Source organism: Stegodyphus dumicola, chromosome X2 (assembly GCF_044657685.1).
Source record: "Stegodyphus dumicola isolate Sdum_Otavi_A_Nest chromosome X2, ASM4465768v1".
In the NCBI taxonomy this organism is placed as follows: Eukaryota; Metazoa; Arthropoda; class Arachnida; order Araneae; family Eresidae; genus Stegodyphus; species Stegodyphus dumicola.
In genome coordinates, this window is record NC_140781.1 from 159672996 (window position 1) to 159685015 (window position 12020).

At 32.3% G+C, this 12020-nt stretch overlaps 1 protein-coding gene across 9 annotated transcripts in view; it reads left to right on the forward strand.

Annotated features, from left to right (window-relative positions):
- LOC118197428 (AP-4 complex subunit beta-1-like) overlaps positions 1–12020 on the forward strand; it is a 43503-nt gene that overhangs the window by 16428 nt on the left and 15055 nt on the right. For 5 of the 9 annotated variants that reach the window (XM_035368941.2, XM_035368939.2, XM_035368938.2 and 2 more), the window contains exon 3: positions 10635–10750. In XM_035368941.2, coding sequence (XP_035224832.1) covers positions 10635–10750 — 116 coding nt within the window. Of the gene's footprint in view, positions 1–5944; positions 6030–10634; positions 10751–12020 lie in introns of all 9 variants that reach the window. The other 4 variants (XM_085808997.1, XM_085808995.1, XM_085808996.1 and 1 more) reach the window with 1 other exon arrangement.

Consider the following 12020-nt stretch of genomic DNA (forward strand, 5'->3'; position numbering starts at 1 on the left):
TCCAAAGGATCTACAAAACGAAAGTATGTTTCGATGTCCAACAAACAAAAAGTGGAAGTGCTGCAAAAAATGGATAAAGACATGAAGAATGTGACAGAGAGGTTAGTGAAAACGAAAAAATTTTGATTGACAAGTTAGTCGGTATTCTCGGCACAGCAATTAACGGGACTTGAACAGCGGAACTTTGTAACTGAACAAGAAATTATGTCTGTTTATAGAATTAAACAGAAAGTATTATCACATAAAACGAAGCAACTTAAACAACTTACATTGAAAGAAATGTTTAATAAAGTAAACAAATAAATATTAAGCTTTTTTTTTTTTTTTTTTTTTTTTTTGTAAATTTTGATACTCTTTAGATCATAATTGTTCTTTATTTCATTAATTACGGTTTCATATTTTTAATTTTAGAATTTCTGCATGCCATCTTATGAGATTTAAACTGATGATCTATAATCCGGAATCGCCGAAGTCCCGACGAGTCCGGATTAACGACTTTTGACTGTATGACTGTATATATATACAACGCTTGGAGTACGGGGCTCCCGACCTGAGGACTATTGCCAAACGGGATTAGTGCCACCCAACCCACTGATCAATCTACAGTATTTCGACCCCACAGAGCAAGGGCAGACAAGGCAGTACCAGTACAGTCCCTGCCGAGCCTTACCCTGTCCCGAGACCCCTCAGGCCTTCTGTGAAGAGTGATTATATACTCCCGTGGTTGAGACTGCCTAGGTACAGATCCTAATAAGTACTTCCAGGCGTTCGTCTGAGTCACCCCCCGGGGGGATATATATATACGGTACGAAGTCCGAAATCTGGACATCCATTATCCAGAATGATCTAAAATCTGGAACTTTAAAACCAACAACAACGTTTTTATTGTAGGCTTTACGCATGTGCATTTGATTCCCCCTCCGCACATAACAAAGTATCTGGAGAGTCCCGTTTCTTAATTTCACTTCGACACTAAATAAAATATCTTGTTATTGAAGAAACAATCATTTAAGCATATATTTGTATGATCAGTAATTTGGCTCCGTTGCTGTGTATCTGCTTAGCACACATCTCAAACCAAAACATTCCACATATATATATCGTTGATCTGACACCAACCTCGTGAATCATTATTTATTATACTTTCCTTTCATCACCGCATATTTATCAAAATATGACCAACTTGAGTAATGACTCATGTATCGATGTCTAAACAATTTTTATGTGTTAGTAATTGAATAATAAAGAAGTATGATAACCTTTTATATTGACATTATGCTTGGCGATGATTACAGGTTTAAGTTAAATGCACTGAAAAAAGTTGGCGAGGAAAAATTTACCAAACATATCTTTTCAAATGCTAAAAATAAATTTTGTTGATGATACTCATCAACCTAAAGATTACATTTAGGGCAGTTTGAATTAAGAATAAGTGATTTGTTATTCATATAAACCCAGCGCCAGGGCTCGTATGGCCGCACCGAGTCACAGAATTTAGGACCCACAGAGACTGTGTCAGGCGGTAAGATATCTAATGCCGGCTTTCAGTAAGGCTTAAGTGTATGCGGAAATTTATTTATTCAGAACTCTGATAAGCATGTGCAAGAAAAATAGACATAAGTATGATAAATAACTAAACTAATTGAGGCTTAATTGTCTCAGTGTGCAATAGAAGCAAGATAAAATTTAACGGAACAGCTTGTCGTTAGTCGCCAAGCTCATGATGCATAGCCAAATATGTATAGTGAAGGACAGATAAATTTGATGAAGATAGCTGCTAATTTTAAAAGTTTTCGGATATCGCAAAACAAAGGTGAAATTTTCCAATTAACGGATTTTGTTAAGAAACGTGGAGAAGCGGTAATAAATGAAGATGATATAAAAGAAGTTTTTCATTGTGATGACAATGCTTCTCAATCATCAATCAATTATTGAATGGTGAAATCTGTAGTATGGTTCTAGATCCAGAAAATACTGCTACCGATAGTGAAGAAAGTGACAGAGAAGTTACTGAACACAAAAAAATTTCGATTGACAAGTTAGTCGGAATTCTCGAAACAGCAGTTACAAGACTTCAACAATGTACCTGAACAAGAGATAATGTCTGTCTACATAATTAAAGAGAAAGTATTAGCACAAGAAACAGAGCAACTTAAACAACTTACATTGAAAGAAATAAGTTTAATAAGGTAAACAAATAAATATAAAGCTTTTTTTTTTTTTTTTTTTTTTTTTTTGCAAATTTTGATACATTTTAGATTATAAATATTTCATTATTTCATAAATCATGATTTCATATTTTTAATTTTATAATTTCTACATGCTGTCTTACTAGATTTAAACTTATGTTCTAATATCCGGAAAAATGCCAAATTCAGAAACGCTGAAGTACCGAGTCTGGATTTCGGACTTTGTACTGTATATATATCAATTAAAATTAACTATGTAAAATAATCAGAGAATTCGTACAAATTTTCGAATTTTAATGTTTATAGATTAAGATTTTCTGTTAGTTAAAAAATTCAAATTAAATTTTGTAGGAAGTTTGTAAAATTTATTTCATTTCCATGTATAATGATAATTATTACTTAAAAACAAATCTGTAAATTTAATCATATATTTCAATCCTTTATTTGAATTTCCACATTAAATCAAAGCTGCAGTTACACTTAATATATAATTACAGATATAAAATCATTGGAAGAGAAAAAGAACATATGATAAAATTTGATTTTGCAATTTTAATTCAAATGTGTCGATGCTTCTGAAGATAAATCTGAGTTTATTTATGCTATAAAGAGGTTATGGTGACAGTGGTAGCAAAGAAAACATTGGTTAATTAATTTTGGTAAAGCACTCACTCACAAAAAAGGGCAATGAAAATGGATCTGTGCTATAAAAAAGTAGTACTGGAACTATATTTCTAAATGATTAAAGTGTATTTTTTTATTTCCAGTAGTGATGTTGCATGTTGATTTATTATTTTCATTATATGGAAAATACCAAAGCACTGAACACTTCATCTTCAATACCAGCACATATGCAATTAATAAGAACATTCATAATTATACTCTTAGCAGAACTTAGAAACTAAACACTTAATGGTGAACATAAAGCAGACAGAAACTTCTCAATGTGCAGGGACATTAAAATTTGGCTGTTGGCATTTCCCTATTGAGCAGGATGCTTTATGACAACTACATGCCATTCTTCAGGTCAGGGTATTATTGATTATTTTGTTGCTTCTGTTGAAGAGAGAGGGAGTGTGGTTGGGTTACTAGCAATCTGCAATTTTGCCAAATACACCAAAGCTGGGATCTGCTCCAGATGGTCATCAAATGATTGGCATGTATATTTTTTTTCCAATGGCAGATTGTGAACAGTTACAGATTGTGAACACATAGTCCATTAATCTATACAAAGCCAGATGTGGTGGTCTCTTTATTATGGAGGCACCTAATAGGTTGGCCACCATCGCCTCCTGTGAAGGGATGGATAGTTACAACCATGCCTTCTCTGGGATTCGGACCCAGGCCCTTTGGTATTGCAGTCTGGCTTCCCTAACCACTATACCGTCTGGGTGGCATGATTGGCATGTATATTGTTTTATTTTTGAAATGAAAAATTTTAGGGTGACATATTAATTCTTTTAGTTCACTTTTCTGAGCATTTTTTATCTCAACAATTTTTATAATCAATTACTAAAAATGGTACAACTGTATTCTTTAATGGATGCATGTGCTTTCTAAAATATCTAGTGTTCTTAGCATAAATTGACTGCTAGAATAGTGAATTAAGATTTCTTCAACTTTTCTCATTTTGAAGAGCCTATCATTGTTATTTAACATTCTGTTTAAAAGCTGCCTGACTTGTCTGTTTTTGTAAACTTAATGGATTTTTATTATCTTTATTTTCCTTTTATATGCCGATCTGTTGGTGCAAACAATCACTTTTTCTTTGGCAGATTTATTGGTCTACCTTTTCTTTTTCCTAATTCCAAATCATTCTGGAGTTTTGGCATTTCCATCAAACACAGAAGTGAAAAAAATTACTTGAAGCTTAAATTTTCTAATCCCCCCCTCTGAAGCATTTTTTTGTTGGGTTGTCCAGTTTCTTGATTTTTATTTAATCTTTTGTATTTTTATTTTGGTTTTCTGAATTTTAACAGTGTGCCTTCTGTTTTGAGCATTATTAAAAAAAAAAAAAAAATATGTGAGGAAGTTTTTTTTTTTCCTCTCAAAATCTGAGCATAAGGTTTTTTAATGGAGTAGAAATCTTATATGTGTTATTTGCATGAGGATAGGACTTTGCTTTTGGATCAAATTAAATCTGGAGCAGATTATGCTGTTTGCTTTTAAAATGGTAAAGGGGGTGGGAACTGGATCCTGAGTGATGGTTTTTTTTTTTTTTTTTTTTTTTTTCAAGGTCCGTGATGCACATTGTACAACTTGGCACACAGTACTTAAGCGCTTGATATTATGGTACAGTACCAGTTTACCTCCCATTATAATTTGTTTCAAAAATGGCTCATTTCCATAATAAGAAAGCAAAAAAACTACAAGCACTAACTCTCATTTTGTTACTCTGTGGAAAGATGTGGAACCTGTTCTTCAAACTACATAATGAACTTCTTTTGCTTCCATCTTTCTTCTGCTATTCTGTGTATTGGCAGCATTTGTCAGTTAAAGATATTTTGTAGACAGCTTTTTCACCTTTTCTCAGTTAGTCATAACAGTGCTTAGTTATCTCAGAAAGATGGCCTCTACAACCTACTTGTCTTTATTAACAATAACAACAGTGCTATACAAAACATAATATCCGCTACTTTTTTGTCTGCCTTTTAGCCCAACACTTGTGTCCTACTCTCATCCCTGTCTCTCTGCCTGTTGCTCTCGTGCTGCCCTCTATTTGTTGTATTTTTTACATTCTTATTATGTTTAAATACGTAGTGATAACAGATGGTTGGATTGCCATCATTTGTTCTGGCTTAATCCAAAATATTTTCAGAGCACTGGTGGATATTCAGAACTTTGTCTTTACATCTTTTATCCCCATCTCAGAATTTAAAAAGCCAGTATCGTAGGTGCTGGTATTAACTGTATTCTTTCCATACACTTGACAGATATTGAGGCAAGCTGTAGTTGTAGTACTGCCTTTATCAAATTAACAGTAAATATTATCTGATGTACTCATTATTGCTTGCTGTCCTACTCTGTATGGAATTAATAAAAAATTCGAATGATCTCTGTGTCGTCTGTCATGTTAATCATGCAAATGCAGGTTGCAACTTTAAAACAATTAGAACTCCTATGTAATACCCAATATATATTTTGTGCATCACAGAAGCTAATTTAACAAGTGTATGTTATGTAACTGTATGTATGTCTTTAAAAAACCAGCACCCATATGTTGGGGAAAAGGTATTTTTTTTTAGGAAGCTGGAATGAACTGGCTGAATGGTTGGTTTTCCCCATGTGTAATGTGAATGTGAGCCAGATCCCCTTAGAAGGCATCTATTCTCTTAGGCAACCCTTTGTGCTTTCCCATATTAAAATAACCTAACCTTGTTGTACTTACTGGATTTGAATTTAGAGGAGTTTGGCTATGGGGTTTGGCCAGTTCACAATTTAATGGGTGGGTGACTTTCATGGAGATGCAGATAATTGGAACATATCATTCATTTTTCTGAATGCCTCTTTTAATGAAAAAAAAAAGGATACATAAAATTGGATTGGAACAGTGGGTATTAGTGCAGCCACCTCTGCAGTTTGGTGGTTTTTACCAAACAACGAGAAGGATGACATGTAATTGCAAAATATTATTTATTGCATGCATACATATTTTACATTTTAATATCCTAAAAATTAATCAAGAAACCTTCTTATAAATGGGTTTTTTCTCTTAGTCTGGTGGAAATTTTATGTTATTGCTTTTTTATAAATAGGTTCAAAGCATTTGCTCCCTTCAGTTATCTTGTGGGAGAATACTGTATTCCTGAAGAAATTTTAGCCCATTTTCTTCAATTGCAGGTATATCTCATAAGTGCATATTTTAAATTAAGTTTTAAGTCAAAAATATCAAGATCTGTGTATAAATACTGATGGACTTTGGAATACAATAAAAAATAGCTCGTATAAGAACGATTCCGTTGCTTTTTAAAAACTTTTAAAAATGTTATGTGCATGCCTCCCATATTTTGCATATTCTGAAAATTTGGCAGCTTCTAAGATTGTCATACTACTACATAACAGATGGTGTGCTGGATTATATTGAAATAAAAATAGTTGATTATGAACCCCGGTTAAAGAAAAAGGTAGTAAGGAGAGAAGAATTTGAATTTTGAGTTATCAAATGTTTTGGAAAATAGTCTTTAAAAATGTATGAGACTTTGCATAGATACGGCAATAGAAAATTATAGGTATGTTTAGATCACATATTGAAGGCGGTGTTTTTAGTTAATGTGTATTGTGATATTGTTTTTGATTTTATTGTTATTTGTGCTTTATATGTGGTTTATGATTTTATCTATTTGTTTATTTATTTATTTCTAATTTTGTATTACTTTTCAGTGGCCCTAGGTTATGGTTAGAATTCTTGTATTGTTCTAATTCTTTATGTCTAAGAAGTATTGCATGTTTGTTTTTTAAATTTCTGTTGTGCATCCTTTGATTAACTGCTTTAATCTCTTTCTTTTTAAAAGTTTAATTATATAGTACTTTGGGGGAATTCATTAAATATTATAGTACCCCACCAAGACCATTGGCCAAGTAATTAAAAACTGCTGAATACTAGGAGTTTGTTCCAGGTTCAAACCCAGACTAACAGACTGGCTGCATAATTAGTTTTCGTGGTTTTCCTCGTGTGTCTTGTGAACACGAGTAAGTTTCCTGTATAGTCTCCACAAAGGCATTTTCCCCTTTAAACAGATAGCCCTTGTATGTTTTGCCATGCCATATTCATGTAACCAACTCCAAAATATTATCATTATATAAAAGTAAAAAGTCCTATCCAGTTATATTAGGATTGAATTCTTTTAGTAATAAATTGTAGTAAATCGATGGAATGAAACTCTGAAAAATTTACCAAACTAATCATTTTTAAAGCCTTTGGAATACAATATTTCTTTTCAGTATTTGCTCAGAAATGACAGAGGAATTTAAATGACAATGGAATTTGATTAAAAATGTCTGCTTTATGATGGTACTAAATTGATTAAATGTTTTAGGGACTGTGAGTTAAATTCTTATATTTTAGAGTAAAATTTTAATAAATTTGATTTGATCATCATAGAAAGCATAAGCTGTTGTTTAAAAAATGTTGAACTCAAGTATTTGTTTTAAATGGTTTGGTATTATCCCAATTCAAAGGTAATTCATTTCAAGCCATATTGGGGATAATAATGAACCCTATGTAAAGCAGATTTTTCATTCAACATACATTAAATTCATTGAAACTTAACTGACATATTTGCTGCAGTAAGACATTATCAATCAGTAATGAAATATATTAACTTCATACATTGTATTGTTAATAAAGTAAGGCAAAACTTGTTCTACATTACAGTATATTGGCTTTTGCTTGGGTATATTAAGTAAGGAAGTCTGAGAATTTAATTTGATAAGTTAGAAATTAAGACATTCAGTTCTTGTACTGTATAGTGTAATAAATTGTTTTAATAGATGTAAGGAATAAAATTATTTCTTTTTCGAATGAGCAATAAAATTAGGGCTGCAAATTTTACAAGAATTTATGTGTGTGTAACATAGAATAACATAGCTGCCAACTTCCCCAGGTGGACCAAGACTTCGGTGTTTCATCATTTCTCCATCTTCTAGCATATCACCGAATCTCCCAGTTTTTAACTTTTAGGCTGTCCTAAGGAAAATGTTTCCGAACAATAAATGAAACTCTTTGCTTTAATGAACCTCATTCCTCCACCCCTGTTTTCAGTGTAATTTTCTTATTAAATTTCATCTAAATTGTTTTAATCTACTGTAGATACTTGTAGAATTTTTATGAAGGTTCAGCCCATGATTAATCAGTTAATATTTCTATTTTATTTGGTTTTACATCTATATATAGTGCATTACTAATTACTTGTTTATCCACACACTAATTTTTAAAATGGTTATTTATTTTATTTTTATGGTATTTAAAAGTACTTTGACAAATAAAAGCTTTCTTCCCTACTCGGAATTTTCACAGTATAAAAGTGTAAGAAAATTACAATGTGAAATTATCCAAAGAATATACAATTTAGGCTAATCAAATATTAATATATTTTATATCAGAAATAATGTTATAAATGGTTCAGTGACTTGAATCTTGCATTATAAAATTAATTTTAGTCAGCTTGGTCTTCTTTTGAAATGTCATTGCCGCACAGTTCAGAAACCTCTTCAAAACTCCCTAGTTTTTTTTTCATTTTCAATGTTGGCAGCTTTGGAATAAGAAAATTTCCTTTTTCAAGAAGACTTAACTGTGGGAAAACTTATAGTGGTATTCAACAACATCTATGCTTAAGTAATCACAATGTCTGTGATGAGGAGAGAAACAGGATCTTGGTGTAGACAATATGTTGATGGTGTGATTTGGGTTAAATTGAGGGAATAGATCAAAAATTTCAGATTCATCTTTTTTAAAAGCTTATGGAAAACAAAAATTTAAGGCTTTTCCCACTTTTATTAACATTTTATTCCTTGCTATGGCAAGTAACTTTTGCAGTTGCGGTGTCACAAAAAAACTAGCTCAAATTCTTTCCATATTCTTCAACACTTTAGAAACTGAAGATACATTCTTGCCATAAAAATATGACAGTTTTCGCAGAGAATTTTATTTCCATATTCCTGTCATATCCAAAATTTTTAATTTCTCACTAATTAAGAAGGTATATCAGGGTTTCTCTTAAGATAAGAAGCACTGTTAACATCACTATTCATATACTTTAAAATAATTGTATTGTAAATAAGAAAGTTGTGGTAAAATGTTGCTAATGATAATCAGAAGATTGCTAAAAACAAAGCAGAGAAAAATTAAATGAGAAAATGTGTATAAATATGGGAGAGAGTCAAATGTTTTGAACGCAGGTAATTCTAGTTCTGTGTTGACATTTTACAGCCATCCAGAGGAATAAATAGTTGCATCCATTAACCCTTTCCGGCATGCTACCTTTTAAAGTCGAAGTTTTGATTAAAAAAAGGTAGGCAGTCTAATTAGGCCTAGAGGAGTACACAAGTAAAATTTTGTGAAGATAGCACTTATCGTTTTAATTCTGTGGGTGTGCCCAAAGTGGCACACTGATTGAATAGAGCTTCGAAAAGAGTGCTGAAACGAGCATTGTTGTCAATGAACTGACCAATGAGATGCGGAGAAACAAAGAATACAAACTCTCGGTTGTCCTAGATTATCGGTGAGTCCGATCTGAGCACGTCTAGGGTTCACCGTTTGATTTTAGGCAAGATTTCAAGGTCAAAATTTAAAACTAATATAGAATAAGGAGATTAGTATACAGCCAAAAACATAACAGAGAAATTTCTTTTCAAACAATTCCTTTTATACCCTAAAAAAGATCTGGAAGATTTCTTTGAAAAATGAGGGTCTTAAAAAACTAAACATGGCTAAAATATATGGACTGGTTTGTGTCGAGCTGCCATCTACTACAAATAAAGAAGGTTCTGAGTAACCTATAAATCCTTTTTCATTCAATTTTTCTGTGCGTACAGAAGGAAATTTTTAGGTGTGCCCAGACTGGACACACTGTGCCGCAAAGGGTTAAGAAAGTGTATGGAGGTGCATATTGTCATAATTATCATGGAAATTTAGTATTTACTTTATTTATAACACTTTTCACTGTCTGTATTTTAGATTTAGCAATAAAATGTTTGTCACTTGGTATTTTGAAACTTCAGAGCTCCCCCCCCAATTCATTATGAACTGCAGATGCTGAATCAAAGAATGCATGGCTATGCAGTCTTTATAATTTGTGTCTATGGCTTTAACATGTACTTTTGCTATGCGTTCAACCTTTTTTCTCTCTTGACCCTTGTCCACATGTATGCATCCAGAACAGATATTCTGACTTCATATATAATAATTTAAAATATTTGTAACAATATTTTATAGTTTTGTATAAATACTCTAAAATACTTTGAGTGTTTTATTTAGTTATCTAAAAGTCATTTTCATGATTTAAATGTTATGAAAACGAACAGCAAAGAATGTCATTATTCAATTCAAGGTCATGGTATCTAAATATAGAATTTTGTTGTGACTAAATCCAAAAATGTTTGCTGCTTAATTACTGCATGTTTGACTGTGCCATGGGAAATGAAAAAGAAATTAATTATACAATTAAATACCATAACATAATATTATCTGCAGAACTTTTTATTTAAGATATTAAAAATTTCCTATTCACATACATGAAGCCATCTGCTGCTGAAAGATTATATTAAAAAGTTAGCTATAATGATAGTTAATGTGTAGTTTTCCTTCAGGTGATTGTTCTTTAGAAGAGGTTTTAATATTGTATGTCACATATATAATTTTTGTTGTCCATGAACAAAATTATAAATGACAGAAATGTTTCTTAACATCTATGTCTTGGTTTCACTGATACATTTTTCTCCCTTTAGTTGTTGAATTTAATGGACAGAGATAAAGATTTATCACCACTAGCTGGCAAAATAATAAAGCTTTTATCTTTACCATATCCTCCACTGAAGCGAGTTGTGTGTTCCTATTTAATAAGGTATTTATGTTTTCTTATATTTTTCAGTCACTTTGTAAGTTAAAAAAAAAAAAAAAAAAGATGGAAACTTAATTACCGTAATTTCGCGCGTATAGTCCACGGACTATCTGTGTTTAAAATGCGAATTTTTGAAGCTGCGGACTATCCACCAGTGCGGATAATATGCTGGTTGTTCACGGTTAAAATCATTGAAATTTAAAAAACACGCTGTTGTGAACTGCCGATGATCAAATATAAAAAAAGCGCGAGATTCCAAGAAAACATTCGTATGTATTTTATCGATAGTAAACCATAGAGCATAGTGCAGAACGAATGAGTAGTAGCAAGTAGAGCTCCTAAAATCCAGGCTGGTGCATCAAGCGATGCCGGGATATGAGCCAAAGAAAGTCTTGTATGAGCATTCACTTAGCGCAACCAGAGTCTTGTATCCCAGTGTCCTTCGCACTGCTTTAGCGCAACTGCCAGAAGGGGGAAAAGTAATTAATGCGTCAGCTCGGTTTTTAGGAGCCATAGTAGCAAGTACCTGGAGTACAAAAAAAAAAAGCGTGATTCGTTTACTTATAAGCGTGGTTTGGCAACATTTTGTCTTTCATCTTCGATAACGTTGATGAAACATCGCCAAAGTTTTACTGGAGTTAAACTCAAGGTAGTTGAGAAAGCTGAAAAAGATGGAAATAGAGAAGCCGGCCGTTATTGGTTTAATCCTAGTATTCGGTGCACATGGGATTTGGCTACTTTTGGCGACTTTATGATGAGCAGTGGAAACGGGACATATACGATGAGTAGTTAACGGGTCATTCAAGGAAAATATATAGTTAAACATATATGTATATAGTTTATATATTACATATGTATATAGTATAATATACTATGTGTGTATATACGTATACTATATATATAGACGTTCTTTGGATCATTTTTGGTGTTGGCGATAATTTTCAAAGTCGCGCCAAGGCTGTACCGTATACTAGGATTTTACCCCGTTATTTTGAAGTGGACGAGAAAGCGGTGAGAAATTGGCGCAAACAAAAGGATGTGTTTAAAAAGCATGGGAATATTGCCGTATTAAAGAAACGTAATTTCAGATGTATAGTCCACGGACTATCTGACGATTTTTGAAATTTTTTTTTATATAAAATCGTGTCTGCGGACTATACGTGCCAAATTATGGTAACTATATAGTGATTCCAAATTTAAAGCCCCATAAAAATTTTCTTACATGATTAAAGCTATCAGTGTGAAAAATCAGTTTATTTAAGGGTGGTAAAAT